Below are 16,872 nucleotides of genomic sequence, written 5' to 3'. Positions count from 1 at the left end.
TTAAATACGATGCATTGTTCTTTCCTATATGGTGACAGGCAATGATAATTATTAGAAGCTGACTATAATCCTTCCTAAACTTGTTTTTCTACACTCATGGAATCATTTTAAAATAGAAAGACCAACCAGAAAATCCCTAATATGGTTGATATGCAAGATCATCATTTTAGAAAATCATTTAACAGTTATAATAGTATCCTGAAAAATTATCTAGGAATGTGAGAAATATTTAAGATAAACTGGCTAGTAAATAATTAAAGTATGAACTGGAAATTTAAAATATACTTAGGTGCACACATAAAAAACTATGTTACCCACAGTGGTGATGCTTTGATTTATCTGGTATAATAAAGGTTTTGAAACACGTTCAGTATCACTCATAATCACCTGGTTTGTTCTTTATCTAAAAGAACTGAAAATTAAGAACAGCAATCCCTTCTTGATGTTTTTAAAAGCATTTCAGAATACTAAATAACGAAATATAACAAGCATTTTCTGAGAAGTACCAAAAGCTAATTTCCTTGCCTAATTTAAACAAGGCTCAAAAATTTATATCTTGCAAGAACATCCAGGGTACACAACTAGGTATAAATAAATCTCAAACATGGCACATGTAAGCTGCCTGAAAATGTTTATCCATCTTCAAGAAAATCCCAATCTAAAAAATGAACTTAATCCTCTCTCACCATGGTATATACCTATCAGAAGAAACACCAGCAAAACTAGAAGGCTTGGGTTCCAGTATAAGTTAGCCACCTAATTGGCGGTGTGAGAATCTGGCATCCACTCATTCACAAGGCATTTCTGAGAGCTTAGTATGTGCCAGACACTGGAAACACAGTAGTGAAGGAAATATCAAAAATTCCTGCCCTCATGACACACTCCAGTGAGTCACTTAATCTCTAAAAACAATTTAGTGTTCTTTCTCTAAGATAATGGATTTCATATTTAAGGGTATTTTCAAGTCCCTAAAATAAGATCCATATTACTTTCCTGCATCCAGGAAAGCAACTGATGGAGCATCACCTGAATTCCACTCTTTCACTGGCTAAAACGCTTTCCTGTGTCATCACGTTCAAAGAGAAAAAAAAAAGTAACAGACATTCTTGAAGGACTTATTTTAAATTTGCTAATTTTGTTTTATAAAATTTAGAGGAAATATGAGCCTTACTGGCCTATTACTTGGTAACTAAACTTCCTTGGATGGAATCCAAGAAAGAAGCAGAACAACCTTAGGAGAATGTTCTTCATATAATGAATAATTTTATAGACATTTCCAGTACTGCCTAGTGAATCAACTAATCAGCTCATCTTTTCTTCAGACTAGAATTTGATCTTTCTTTCCAAAGTGCTTACTGCAACACAGGTAGTTAAGAAATCCAAATTGTGTATTCAAATCTAGTCCCTTGTGCCCTACATTTAAATTTTTCTTTTATTTATCATCAAGATATATATTTTCCCCACAACAAAACAGGCATGACAGTCCTTCAAGTCTAACTCCTCAATTCCCAAGTGGTAAATTTTTAAAATGTCTCATGTATTCATTTTTCCCATACGAACTCTAGAATCACAAATTACATTTCTGGTAAGACCAAAGCAATGCTCACTTTAAATATCCCTTCCTTCATAGGCCCCTACCGAAACACCAAAAGGGATCCAATAAATAAGCCTGCAGTTTCTAATCTATGAGTATTCATTCCCAAATGAGAAACTGACCTAAGTATCTACCAAAAAAAAAAAAAAAAAAGCTATATCCCACCAAAAGCCACTTCTCCATTTATTTTCAACTCATAAAATATATTCAAAGTTTGCTAAAGCAAGCTAACACCATTCAACTTCAAAAGAAAGTATAAGCAGTAGTTCCCAAATACGCTAATCTTGAGCAACCTACCATTAATCTAAAACGCTGTTCACTATATGTATGCTTTTATCTTAAGATGGTTTAAGAATATGAGCACCACCATCAGATTTAATAAGTCCAAATGCAGAAGTATTGAAATTGTTAGCGAGAGATGATGGACAGAAAGCAGAACAGCTTTACATAAAATACATGCAATGTTCACATGAACTATTTCTATTTTTTACAGTAATCTGAACTGTAAGTGGCCTTTAGAACTAGATTTTCAATTCAGGTATATCAAATACCAAATTGCTAAAAGAAATCTTAAACTTCCATCTATATTTTAAAAGTCTCATATTAATGAACTTGATTTATATTTCGGAATCCAATAAGTGAAACGACTCTGATAAAACTGAAATGACATAACTTAGAAGAATCATTATTGTAAAAAATTAATTATCCAGCCCTCCTGCTGTTCATCTTGTAGACAGTACCCTCCTCATTACTGGCAGCGAGGTAAAAACAAAAGAAAAAAGTCTGGTTTTGGAACCACAAAGACAAGGGTTTGAATTCTGAGGCACCGTGCCTTAAACATTAACTTTCTGAACCTATTTTTTCATCTCTAAAATGGGAATACTAATACCTAATTTGAATGAATGTTTTAATGATTAGTGAGATATATGTAAAGCAGCTTGCATATAACAGGAACTGAAGAAACTTTAGCTGCTATTTTTATTTTATTACTCATAAATGTATCCAAGAGAAGATAAAACGAAGGACATGACAGGAAAATAAATTAGAGCCAAGGTCACATGTAACTGTAAAAACAAAACAAGACAAAAACAAATACACTGACAGTTCAAGTGAAACTTTTTGTTCACATTTTATAGAAACAAGATAATATTGTAACCACTCTTTATACAAACATAAAACCCAAAACTAGCTACAGGTCTACTAATGGTGGAGCTAAATAAAAACAAAATATTATTACCATACAGTAAAACAGGTAATTTCATGAACAGGTGAGGTGATTTCACCATTGGGAAAAAAAGGCTAAAACTAAGATTTTTAAATGCTTATGGAAGGATATTAAAAGATTCCTACCTTTAAACCGACTGCTATAAGATCTGTAACAACACTGTATGGAAAAAGTAAAAAGAGAAAATGGAAAACAAAGTTAGAAACAAGTTTTTAAAAGACAGAGATAATAAGATAAAGAAAAGAGAAAAAGCATTATAATAAATAATAAAAATAAGAATGCGACAAGTTGTGAAATGTTAATACAAAGAAAAGTGGATGGGACAGTCTAGCCAACAGAGTGTAAAAGCAAAGCTTTAACAGCAATGTAAGAAACAAATAATAAATCAAATTCTCTTTCAGTATTTAGAAAAATAATTGTTTCAATAAAATGAAAGTGGGTTTATCCATTTACCTCTATTTAACAAATCCAACCAAGCCCTATAATCACCAAAGTTCCTTCTTTTAAATCACTGGCATGAGTAACCATACTTAAGTTTTAAATGAAACAAAACCAGTGAGTGGATTTTATAGAAATATAAAATATCTTGAAAATTTGCATCCACCACAAAAATGGCTCAGCAAAATATAGCTAAGAAAGTCTTAGAACTAAAATAATTACAAACATCAAACTTAAGACATCAAAATTGTCAAAGATTTGCTTTTAAAAAAAGTTCTACTGCATCATATCTGTGATTAAATTACCTCAGAAAGAAATGAACATACACACACATACACACAAGGACAGTTGACAACTGAGGTGGAACTAGAAAGATATGTTGACTGGAGGTTTATTTTTTTTTTAACTATCCAAAATAATGAAAAAGGACCTTTTTTCAGGATATGGAAAAATGTAGAAATTTAATTAGCCTCCTGAAAGCATAAACTCACTGAGTTAAAAATCATATCCCTTAACATCAAGATGTAAAAAAACTCTATATAGTTCTGCCAAACAAAAATCCATCTCTTCTAACCGCAAAGAAACCATTTTCAATTAGTTTGTCTCGATATCTTCTAAAAGAAAGCTCTAATAAAATTCTATATATTGTTAATAACCTATATCATTACTTAATAGAAGTAAACAAATTTATATTTGTCTAATGACACAAATCTGTTTTAAACAATAACAATATAGACTAAAATTTTTTTCTTATATGCTTTGGAAACTCGAATTTGGTTTGGTTTAAATTTAGATGTGATATCTCTGACATCTGTGCATAAAAAATTAGATTGTGTAAGGTACACCACAGTATTGGTCCGGAGGCAAAGAGCATGCTCCTACTTGAACTCCCAAATGAACTTACCTTCCAATATTTCTTATTGCCTCATGTACTTAAACCAATAAACTCATTCTTAGCTTTCAAACCACATTTAGGGGAAAGAAAAAGTTAATTTCTTAAATACTACCCAAAAGAGTAAGTTTGCACTTCACAGCTGCCCAAGAGTTTAACAGCCAAGATGCATAATCCAAGAGTCCTCTGTATAACACTGTCAAGTTTCCAATACAAAAAGCTAGCCTCTTCCACGTCTCACGTCAAACCACTAAAGACAATTCACTACACATAATGAAATACTACTTTCACAGCCTTCCTCAACTGAAATACTGGCATACTCACACAAATAATAAAGATAGCAAAATTTTGCACCCATAGAAAGTGTAGTTGAAAAAAGGTGATGTAAAATCAGTTTTTAACAATGCTCTGAGAAGCTTCAATTAAACAATAAAAACAGCTTCAATTAAATCTTAATACTTTAGAGAACATCACAATAAGTGAAATCTAAAATTGCACTTTGTCTAACGTCTGTCATAGTGTGCAATCTGCATTCAAATATATTTATAGAATTATAAAACTAGGATAAATGAAATCTAATGAAGGCAAAAATTGTTCGAAGATCCCTTTACACAGGAAGATCTTTACACAGCATGACAACAATCAACTATATGGCAACATATATGCGATTTTACTGTACAAGGAAGTTCCATATATTCTACAACCAAGAGGTTTACAGAAATTTTGCCATCAAAATCAAGTAACAGGCCAACCAAAATCTCAAGTGCATAATGAAAATAAGTAAGTGAATCTGCAGGCTCTATGAGAGTAGATTTTTTTTTTTTTTACCTTGACGGACATATACTAGGACCTTCAACTAATTCACTAAGATCTTAATCTAGTTGTTTTCTTAATCATTCAAATATTGGTTTGGTCCCACCCCAGGACCCTGGGTCCCCAGAGAAATATTTACATCGATGACCCTAAATCTTTATTTTGGCCACAGACTTCATTCACTTTTAGAGCGTTTCAAAACGCCCCGAAAATCGCACTTTTTTTTGCATACAGAGCAGGGAATTCACGAAGTTCCTTGGGGGCGGAGGTGGGGTTGGTAAGCGGACGCATCCCCGGTCACCGAGTCCAGACGCCCGGTGTACCGTAATCCTAACAGAGCTCCCAGCACAAGCCCGGAGACCGCGTGGGGCCCCGGCTCCGGTCGCCGCCCAGACGTTTACCGGCGCGTGCCCTCGCCGTCCGCCACTCCGCGGCCACTCGTCTCCCCGCCAGGGGAAGCTCCAGCGCTCGCCCCACCTCACCGGTAAACACCAACTCCCCGAGCGGGAGGACGCCCGCCCCGAGCGCCGCCTCCGCCTCCCCCAGCGCCGCGCACCATTTTCTGAGAGGAAGTGTCGGGAGGCCGGGCCGGGCTCCACCGACTCTCGGGCGGAGGGCGGACCTCGGCACCCGGGGGCTGCACGGGGCTTTCCGCCGCTTCCCGGGGCGAGGGTGTGCAGCGGCGGCAGGACTGGGGGAGGCGCCCCGAGGGGGAAAGAGAGGCTGTGGCGGACCGCCTCTCCGCGATTCGGGGCTCCCCAAAGGAGGCGCCCGGAAGCCCCGCCGTCGGGCCCGGCCGGGGCCGCTCCTCTGGTCGCCGGCGCCGCGCCCGGCTTCCCAGCTCCGGCGCGTCCGGCCGAGAGCTGCGGGAAAGAGGACGAGCGCAGCCCGGTGACCGCCGCGCCGCCGAGCACTTACCCATCCATGGCCCAGACGGAGGCGAGCACAGTGCGGGGACTGACGGGCTCACCGCGAGCGGAGGAAGGAGGCGGCGGCAACAGGGCGGCTCCGGGAACCGGCAAGCGGCGCCTCTCCGGAGCCCCGGCCGGTCGGAGGTGGAGAGAGAGTGGGAAACAGGGGCGGAGACCAGGGACGCTCCCGCCACCGCCGCGCCCCCGCCTTCCCCACCCCCCGAGCGCGTCCCCGCCTCGCCTCACCCCGCCCCTCAGCGTCGACGCCCTCCCTGGGCCCCGCCTTCAGCCGCCCTCCGACTCGGCTCCAGGGCGCCCTCTTCCTGCCGCCGCCCTAGAGACCCCGCCTCCGGGTGCCCCGCCCCGGCGCGCGCCCCCCGCTCCCGCCTGCCTCCTGTGCTCGCGGGAGCGCGCGCCTTGTGCTTCCCGCTTCGCCGCCCCCCACCCCCGCGGGTTTTGCCCGCCTTCCGGCTCCTCCGCCCGGGGCTCCCTTGGTTGGACATCTCCCTCTACCAGTGGGAAAAACGTTGGGGACCCGATCCGGATAGTAGGTAGGAGTGTCCCGCGAGCGCCGCAGAGCTGCCGCGAAATTGCCCCGGGTGGGCGAGACTGTCGGCTCAGCCCCGAGCCCCGAGGCTAGGCGCCGGCTGTGGTCTTCCCCCGGCCTGGCAGCCCAGGGAAGCGCCGGTCGCCCGCCCGGTGACCCGCACCGGCTATGTAGGTGAGGTTGGGATGAAAATGAAAGGTGAATGAGACTACCCCGAACTTGAGAATATACAGCTTTAGTCTCTGAGTGCTTTTCCATTCAGTCTAGGATTGAATTTATAGGAAACATTCATTGCACTACATGGAATGGCCACTATATTGGTAGCATTTTATAAAAGTTTCCACATTTTCCTTATTAAAAACAACCCAGAAAACTATGAAAGAGTGCTTATTCTCGTTTTTCAGATGAAAATTTAGCCATGAGTGATTTGCCGACAGTTTGACACCCACTGAAACCCTTTCCTTTTAGTCTGAGCAAGATTATAAGCATATAAGTAGTGGCAACTCGGTTTTTCCCCCCTCATATTCTGTTTGGTTCTGAAATTGAATGATTTTTCGATTCACAGATCGCCAAGCCGTGAGCCACTGAACACTGTCCTCCACCAAATTCTTAACTTCCTGGGTAGAAAGAGGGGACAGCTCCTCAGCCTCATTCGAAAAGCCAGTAACTAGAAGCTCCGGCATCTATCCTTGCTACTATCCTGCTTTTTAAAAAGTGGGTGCTACTGAAAGGATTTAAACTGTCGATTCACCCATCATTCAGTCAGTACTTGTTTACTATTTGCCAAGTACTGCAGGGCTGACCAAAGAAAATCAGGTTCCAGTCTTGACGGTTGCATGCATTCCTCCCTTAGTTTATTATTTGTTTGTTGGCAAAACACAATTTTTGAATAGCTCAGGTATCTTATTAAGAAAGATCATTCTTAAAATACTGTATCTAACCTAAATCCCACTTTTCAAAAGGTCAGATATACTTTGTTTCTTATGTTAAATCTAAATATTAAGTTGAAGTTGTAAACATTGCCACCCTACATTGCCAGGTGGGTATTAAAAATACCAGCAAGATAAGTAGCTGATGAGGTCTTCCTGTTGTCTCAGGGGTATATTCTGTTGATAAAATTGATAAAATTGCCTCAGTTGTACAAGTAATAATATACATACATGCTCATTTTGGAAAATTCAAAACAATATTAAATATAAAAAGTTGTTGTTTTTCTTCACAAGCTACCCCCTGCCCATGATAGCCACTTAACAATTGTGCATGCATACTTCTGAGACCCTCACCATTTTTTGCTTTTTTCACTTAAAAATCCTAGAGATTTTTTTCATGTCAGTACTTTTTGTCTACTTAATTCTTTTTAATACTGCCTATTATTACATAGTTTCATGTGCCATAATTTTATTTAACCTTTTCCAAATTAGTGGAAATTTACATTGTTTCTAATTATTCAAAATAATTAACAGTACTGCAAAGAACATCATATATGTATGAGCATCTTTGCTTATATATGATTATATCAAGGAATAGATTCCTAGAAGCAGAATTGCAGGACAAAAGGCATAAGCATTCTCAGATTTCGTAAATATTGACAAAATGATTCCCAAAAGCTGAACCAATTTATACTTTTAAAAGTTGTATTTCTCTTAGCCAATGCCTTATGATAGCTAACAAATTTCAGTATTAAAAATTAAATGTGAAGTCTATTTCCCGTAGTACTAATGATAACTCTGAAAGGTCTCCAGTATAAAGTGTACCTGACTGAAATGAACAGAACTGTATGGCATTTCCTAAAACACTCATATCTAGTTTTACAACAGAAGCCTAGATAGTAAGAATACAACTCAGGACAGAACACAAGGTGAAACCCTGCCCTCTCCCCTGCCTCTTAGTCATAAGTTTAAAAGATTTTTCATGGATTGAGCGCCATATGTTTTGTGAGTTTCTCTGATTCAAAAACAATAGATAGAGTGGAATTTAGTTCTTCTATGACCACTTTTAGAATACTAGCTATTCCTATAATCCATATGGCATTAGAAAGCTGTGGCCTTCTATAATATCACCACAAGTTTCTGAGTTTCTGGAACTATCAGATAATTACTCACGTGACCTGCCTTGGCATAAAGAGCTATATGTTCTGTATACTGGCTTCCTGATGAGGAAGAGGATCTTCGTCAATTAACAGTCTTTATTTGCTACTTGCTCTATACTTTTGAAAAGTAAAGACAGTTAAAATAATTTAGTTTAAATTTTCTAACACTTTACCTTCTTTTGTTTTTATTCTAATTTTTATTGTAAGAAATTCCCCTGAAACACCTTCATCTAATGAGACACTCCCTGCTCCCTCCATTATGATGTTTGGACAAAATGTAACCTTTGAACATTTGCCTTAAAACATTGCAATATGCAGTGGTAGTTAACATTTAACCAACATTATTACCCTACTTGGCCTTCCCAGGTGGGGTTAGTGGTAAAGAAAGGGCCTCTCATTGCAGGAGACATAAATAAGAGGTGTGGATTCGATGCCTGGGTGGGGAAGATCTGGAGGAGGGCCTGGCAATCCTCTCCAGTACTCTTGCCTGAAGAATCCCATGGACAAGAGCTTAGCAGGCTATGGTCCATGGGGTCACAGAGTCTGACAGGACTGAAGCAACTTAGCACACATACACATTACCCTAATTCATGTTTATAGGTAAGATTACTGAAGATAGAAAAATAAAAAGATCCCAATATAAGTCAGAAATAAGACCAGCCATTTGATGAATCTAGGAGACATTTTAATATCATTTTATTCCCTGACAAATAGAGTAATAATTGCTAACATATATACACAAGGAAATCAGTCCTGGGTGTTCATTGAAAGGACTGATATTGAAGCTGAAACTCCAATATTTTGGCCACCTGATGCGAAGAGCTGACTCATTTGAAAAGACCCTGATGTTGGGAAAGACTGAAGGCAGGAGGAGAAGGGGATGACAGAGAATGAGATGGTTAGATGGCATCACTGACTCAATGGACATGAGTTTGGGTAAACTCCAGGAGTTGGTGATGGACGGGGAGGCCTGGTGTGCTGCGGTTCATGGGGTCACAAAGAGTCGGACATGACTGAGCAACTGAACTGAACTGATACACTAAAATACAAACACATGAAATTATACTGAGTGAAATAAAGCTAAACTTAAAAGGCTACAAACTGGATTATTCCATTTATATAACAGTCTCAAAATGACAAAATTACAGAGATAGACAACAGATTAGTGGTTGTCAGGGGTTAGGAAGGGGGAAGGCAGGGTGGTGGTGATGGAAAATACAGACAGAGAAGGAGATGGGTGTGACTCTAAGGGAGTATAGCGGGGGGATGTTTGTGGTGATGGTGCAAGTCTTGATTGTGGGGTTGACTATACAAATCTACACATGGTAAAATTGCATTGAGCTTTAGATACACACAAGTGCATGTAAAACTAGTAAAATCTGAGTGAGATCTATGGATTGTACTAATGTCAATTTCCTGATTTTGGTACAATTATTAAGATGTTACCATTAGTAGAAACTGGGTGAAGAGTTTCTGGGACCTCTTTGCACTTCTTTTAAAACTGATTGTGAATCTAAAAAAAAAAAAAAAAAAGACATTGTGAATCTATAATTATTTCAAAAAAAAATTGCAAAGTGTTCCTTTACATGTTATTTGTTCATTAGTTACGCAATAACAAATTTAAGAGGCTGAAGGAAAATGTAGAGGTGTGTAATTCATATTTTTCAGGTGCTATCAACTTGGTAGTCAGACTAGGTTATAATAGCTGACACACACTGAGTCTGACAGACTCTGCCCCATCTGTTGAATGATGAGCCTTCCTTCAGAGTCCTTCCCAACTGTTCAAGGAAGAGACTTGAAAGTGTTTCCAACATACTCACTGACCTCTCTGCTGTCGTGAGTTATGTCCATTTTCTTCAGGCTGTCCCTGGCCCTGATGTAGTCATTTCCATGTGAAGTTCCCAGTAAGACCAGTTCAGAGGACTTGAGCGTTTGCACTGAAGGTGCTGTCTTCAGTCCCTGTCCTGCAGTGACAGTTGCCAGCCCATGTCAAAGTTGCAGTGGATTTTCAAGAATAATTTTCCTCCTCATACTGTATCACCGAGGTCCCAATGTCACTCAGAATTTTTAATAAAACAGACCTTTCCATTTTTATTCTGAGAAAGTCCTTTGAGATTTAGGCATGAGTCTGAGACAAGGCCAGAGAACAATTTGAGTGATAATCACTACCCTCTTTTACGAATCATTGCCCTTAGGCACTGAACTTTTGTCCTTAAAACTGGTACAATCTACTGTCTACCCTGAGACTCTGGGTTCCCAACCAGGGGGTCTGCATTCAATCCCTGGTAAGGAAACTAGATCCTACATGAGGACAGCTAAGGCTTGGCATGCTGCAGCGAGGATGCAGCGCAGCCAAATAAATTTTTTAAAAAAATAATAATCATACTTATTTAGAAATAATTCACAGTGTTGTGTTTTTTATTCATCTTTCAGTTAGTAGAATAAATTTTCAAGATTTTTTTTTTTTAGAAGGAATCTTGGTTTCCTGAGTCTTTATATATTCTATTATCTAGGTAAAACTTCAGTAGATGAAGAACTATTGAGTCAGTCCCCAGGAGCTCTAGAACTATAGCCCTGCTTTCCTTCAGCATCATAAAACTATGATGGAAAAGACTGATCCTTGGAAGAGTTTTTCTTCATCTTTGAAATTTAGATGATTATTTAGGCTATGTCTTACTTTGAGTCTTTGATTTTCCTAGAATCAGTGTAATGGGCAGTTCTCAGACCCCATCTAAATCAAACCATCAGCAGTAGTTGACTGTTCCCTCTTCCTTGATGGGCTTCCCTACTGGCTCAGTTGGTAAAGAATCCGCCTGCAATGTGGAAAACCTGGGTTCAGTCCCTGGGTTGGGAAGATCCCCTGGAGAAGGGGATCCACTTCAGCCTGGAGAATTCCATGGACTATACCCACTGCAGCCTGGAGAATTCCATGGACTATCCAGTCCATGGGGTTGTGAAGAGGGGGACACAACTGAGTGACTTTCACTTTCACTTTCTTCCTTGATACACTTTCTTCACTTGGTTATCAGGAAACCGCATTTTTGTTATGTTTTTCCTCTCTGGTCACTCCCATCTTTCCTGGTTCTGACTTAACAGCTTTCAAATATTTCAAGATTCAGTCTTTGACCTTGTTTTCCTATACTCACTCTCTTGATACAGTCTTAGGGTTTTAAATATCATCTATAGCCTGAAGAGTACCAAATTTATTTCTGTAGCCTAGAACTCTTTCTTGAACATCAGATTGGTTGTTCCTAGTTGGGACCAGGCAGGTTCCCATCTCAGAGTCCTTTATACTTGTTGTTCCCTCTTTCTGGAATGCTCTCCCCTACATGGTTTGCTCCTTCATTTCTAGAATCCTTTATATCCTTCCTTGCATGTAATTTCCCCAGTAAGACCTTTCTTGGCCACTCTTATTTGAAACTGGATATCATGCTCACCCGTTATTTATTCTCCGCCCTGCTTTATTTTTCTCTTTATTCTAACATACGTAACTTACTCATTTTATTTATTGTTTGTCTCCCTCCACTAAAATGTAAAATCATTAAGGCCGTGATACTTGTGTTTGTCTGCTGATGTATTCTTAGCAACTGGAACAATGCCTCGCACATACTAGCCAGTGAGTATCTTATTAAATAAATACATGAAACATGTTGTACCTTGCCGAGACAATCTTTCTTTTGATTTTGAAATTTTGTATTAAATTTATGTTAAGCTTTGTCTGTTTTCTTCCTTAGCATTGCTAACTATTAATTGGATCTCTGGTCATTTCCATATTTATTAGCTGAGTTGGTAAAGAATCTGCCTGCAATGCAGGAGACCCTGGTTTGATTCTTGGGTTGGGAAGATTCACTGGAGAAGGGAAAGGCTACCCACTTCAGTATTCTGGCCTAGAGAATTCCATGGACTGTATAGTCCATGGGGTCTCAAAGAGTCAGATAGGACTGAGCAACTTTTCACTTTCACTTTGTCTATATTCTTCCTTAGCGTTGCTGACTAGTTATTTATTGAATCTCTGATCATTTCCATATTTATTCTTTAGTGTCATATGTTTTTATTTTTCCTTAACTTTCTGTACAACTTTGTGTACAACTTCTCAAGCCTATTTTCTCCAACCATAATTCAGATTTCTATACCAGTGGTTTGATTCCTTTCTATTTTTATGTTTTAAAATTATATAATTTTATTTTTCTCCTCATTCTTTTATTAACTGTCAGATTTTTTCTTTTTTTCATCTCATGGTATTATCTTACATATATGTACATACACATATATTTTATTGAAGTATAATTGATTTACACTGTATATATATATATATATATATGTAGAGAGAGAGAGAATATAGCAGAATTAGTTATAGATTGGTTGGTATGTATGGTTGCTGTATATACTTGTATTTCTAAGTTTTGTCTGCTGAGAGAGCCAATGACACCCCATTAACTTTACCCACATTTTAGTTACTAAATATCAGTTCCCCAATAAAAGGAACCAGGACTCCACAGAGAAGTCATTGATTCCAGGGCTGCAGAAATAAAAATAATACATGAGCCTAGAGCAACCTGGGTTTGAGTTGACTCATTGGAAAAGACCCTGATGCTGGGAGGGATTGGGGGCGGGAGGAGAAGGGGTACGACAGAGGATGAGATGGCTGGATGGGATCACCGACTCAATGGGCATGAGTTTGAGTAAACTCCGGGAGTTTGTGATGGACAGGGAGGCCTAGCATGATGCAATTCACGGGATCACAAAGAGTCGGACACAACTGAGAGACTGAACAGAACTGAACTGAATTGAATTGAAAATGATAGGGTCAGGGCACAGGAGTCTAGCTGAAAGATCTCCCAGGGACCAAAGGGGGAATGGTTTGAGCAACAAAATAAATAACAATAGTATTTATAGCCTTTAAAGTATAATAATGAGTCAATACTGATATGAATAAATAACTGAATAAGCAAATAAGGGGAAAAGGATAGCTCTTACAGAATTCTAATTAATAAGCATAGAAGGAATACAGGAAATAGAAAACCACTATTAGAATAATTGCTGCAGACAAGATCCACCAATTAATGCTAAAATTAGTGAGCAAACCTTAAGAAATAGGATAGTGGCATAATTTCAAAGTATCTCCCCTAAGATATTTATTAATTATGGAGAAAAATAATAACTTTACAATGAAGAAATCGAGCAGACACCATCTCAGCTAACTAGTCAAAGTTAAAATTAGCAGTAATGTGACATGTTGATGTGAACTCCTGATAAACTGATAGACTGCACTGGCAAGGTTACATTGCTGCTATCATATCCCAGCCCAAAATTCATAACTCAGTCTAACCCCAAGAAGACATCAGAGAAACTCAAAATTGCAATTAAAAAAAATTTTTTTTCTTGACGAGTTGACAGACTCTTCAAGACTGTCAACACCATGAAGGACAAGCAAAGATTGACAAAATGTTACAGATTGGGGGCAACTAATAAGACATGACAACTAAATGCAGTATGAGATTTTGCAACAGAAAAAGGACAGTAGTAGATAAACAGATACAATACAAAGGCTATTTGTTTTCTGTTGCTGTGTAACAAATTGTTGCTCAGTCTCTCAGTCCTATCTGACTCTTCCTAATCCCATGAGCTGTAGCCTGCCAGGCTCCTTTATACATGGGATTTTCCAGGCAAGAATACTGGAGTGGGTTGCCATTTCCTTCTCCACTGTAACGAATTACCATGTTCAAGTTTAGAAGCTTAAAATAATACAAATTTTTATCTGGCAGTTCTATAGGTCAGAAACCTGCATGGGCTTGACTGGGTCTCTCCTTAATCTCCCAATGCAGAAATTAAGGAGTTGTCCAGTTTAGGCTCTTATCTGGAGCATCTGGGGAGAGTCAGCTTCCAAACTCTTTCGTGTTATTGCAAGAATCCAGTGCCTCCTGACCGTAGATCCTAGATCCCTGTTTCGTTGCTGTCAGCCAGGATCACCCTCAGTTTCTTTTTAAGGAAGCAGCATTGGTGAGGCTAGTCCTTCTAATACCCTCAATCTGTAGGACTTCTTCTGCCTTCTGCCATCAGCCAGAGAAAGCTTCTGCTTTTAAGGGCCCTTATTTGAGTCCGGTAATCCCTGTTTCCTAAAGTCAGCTAGTGTGGAACTTTAATTAGACCTGAAAATCCCTTCACAGCAGTACTTACAATTAGTGTTTAAATAACCAGGGGATGGGAATATTGTTGGATGGAAAGTGGGAAAGACTGCTAGAATTCTGCCTACCCCACACCATCTGTAGTTCAGCTAATAATGTTGTATGATTATTAATTTCTTAGTTCTCATCATTGTACAGTGGTTATGCAAGAGATTAATATTAGGGGAAGCTGGACAGTGTATTCAGGAATGCTCTATAGAAATTTTAGAGTTTTTCTGAATATCTACATTTATTTCAAAATAAAAATTTAATAAACTTACATGCACTAGTTGCTCAGTCATGGCCTACTCTTTGCCATCCCATGGACTGTAGCCCACCAGACTCCTCTGTCCATGGAATTTTCCAGGCAAGAATACTGGAGTGGGTTGCCATCTCCACTTACATAAATTATTAAGCATAATCATAAAATGACCACCAAGGAGAATTTGAGAAATTGATATAAAAGGCAACATTTGAAGGTCTTTTTTTATTTTTTGGTGTTGCCACATGGCATGTGAAATCTTAGTTTCCCAATCGGAAATCCAACTTGTGACCCCTGCATTGGCAGTGTGGAGTCTTAGCCACTGAACCACCATGGAAGTCTCAAAAGATTCTTTTATATACTTTTCTAACCCCATTTCTAATCTCTCCCATCCCAGTGCAAAGAGTGGTAATCCTGAGTTTTATGATTACTCATTCTTGCTTTCTTTATAGTTTTAAAAGGTGTGCAAATTCCTAAACCATAGGAAACTTATATAAGCAGTGTAATATTTTTAATATCTTTCTGCCACTTGATTTTTTCACTTAATATTCAGATTCTGTGGTTAACTCCATGTGGTTCCTTAATTTTCAGTGATGTGCAGTATTTCTCTATGAGAATATGCTACAATGTATCCATTCTTCTCTTGATTGATATTTGAGTGCTTTCTAGTTTCTGCTTCTTGTTGTTGTGCTATTATAAATAATTTTTCTGTGAATATTCTTGTACCTGTCTCCTGAGGCGCTCAGAGATTTCTCTAGACTTGACAATCTAGGTTATACATTCAGAAGTGGAATAACAGAGTGATGAAATTTGCTAATCTTCATCTTTACTGTGTTTCCAAAGTGATTTTATCAATTTTCACTACCACCATTATCAAGTGTTTGAGAGATCCCATTGCTCATACCCTCAATTGGTATGGTAATTAATACAATTTTAAAATTTTGCCATTGAGTCTAAAAATGTCATATGTGTCCTAAATTTTCACGTTTTGATTATTAATTGAATATTATCTCATATTTTACAGGCCAGTCACGAATCTTCTTCAGTATGTCTGTTGATGTATTTTAACATTTTTTTTCTATTTGACCGTTGTTTACTTATTGGTTTTCAGGTGTCCCTGGTAATAGCCATAGTAGATACCTTCTTCCCAGAATGTGGCTTCTCTTTTCATTTTCTTTGTGTTATCGTCTGATGAACAAAAATTCTTAATTTTAATAAAGTAAAATGTATTAGTCTTCTTTTGTTTATGGTTTGGTCCTTTTGCTTAAGTTTCTGTTCAGTATTATATCATACTTCCTGTACAGTAAGACAAGAAACAGAAATGAAAGATATGAATCTTGGAAAGGAGAAAGCAAATTGCTATTATTTGCAGTTAGTAGGATTATATAGAAAAATCCAGAAGTATGTAAAAGTTATTAAAATTAATGAGTTTAGTAGGAGATCTAGGTATAATCTGAGTGCATGAAAATCAACTGCATTTTATATACCAGCAACAACAGTGAGAAATATCACTGGAAAATAGTAATACCATTGCCACAGAACTGTACACCTAAAATCTGTTAAAAGTATAAAATTTTTATTTTGTACATTTCATCACATAAACAGACACACAGAATGCCATCAAATTTTGTATGAAAGCAAAATTAAAGATACTTAGAAATACATGTAACCAAGTCTCTGTTATATCTTATGGAAAGAAACTGTATTAGAAAAGACAGCCTAAAGAGTGATACCATATATGGACTAGAAGACACTAAATTTTAAAGATGTAGTTTTTCAAAATGATTTATGGATTCAAGGCAGTCCCAAGTGATTTTCTCAGGAGTCTGATGAAGTAATTTCTGGAATAACTGAAGACAATCTTCATGAATAACATTGTAAGAGGACTTGTCTCCCCAAGTATTAAAATTTATAAAGTCAAATAATCAAGAAATATG

At 38.4% G+C, this 16,872-nt stretch overlaps 2 protein-coding genes across 6 annotated transcripts in view; both read right to left on the bottom strand.

Moving 5' to 3' along the window:
* LOC122673073 (immunoglobulin-binding protein 1-like) overlaps positions 1 to 5,941 on the bottom strand; it is a 31,624-nt gene extending 25,683 nt beyond the window's left edge. The window contains exon 1 of the mRNA XM_043870664.1: positions 5,881 to 5,941. The gene's annotated coding sequence lies outside the window, so the exon portion shown is untranslated. The remainder of the gene's footprint in view (positions 1 to 5,880) is intronic.
* The window catches only part of PTBP3 (polypyrimidine tract binding protein 3), a 91,777-nt gene extending 85,766 nt beyond the window's left edge, over positions 1 to 6,011 (bottom strand). For 2 of the 5 annotated variants that reach the window (XM_043870657.1, XM_043870658.1), the window contains exons 1-2: positions 5,881 to 6,011; positions 2,945 to 2,978 (exon numbers count right to left, since the gene is read on the bottom strand). In XM_043870657.1, coding sequence (XP_043726592.1) covers positions 2,945 to 2,978; positions 5,881 to 5,888 — 42 coding nt within the window. In that variant the 5' untranslated portion in view covers positions 5,889 to 6,011. The remainder of the gene's footprint in view (positions 1 to 2,944; positions 2,979 to 5,880) is intronic. The other 3 variants (XM_043870660.1, XM_043870661.1, XM_043870659.1) reach the window with 3 other exon arrangements.
* Between the last annotated feature and the right edge of the window lie 10,861 nt (positions 6,012 to 16,872).

This window comes from Cervus elaphus, chromosome 16, assembly GCF_910594005.1.
Source record: "Cervus elaphus chromosome 16, mCerEla1.1, whole genome shotgun sequence".
Taxonomy (NCBI): Eukaryota; Metazoa; Chordata; class Mammalia; order Artiodactyla; family Cervidae; genus Cervus; species Cervus elaphus.
The sequence above is the reverse complement of the archived record's forward strand: the minus strand, read 5'-3'. Positions and strand labels throughout refer to the sequence as shown.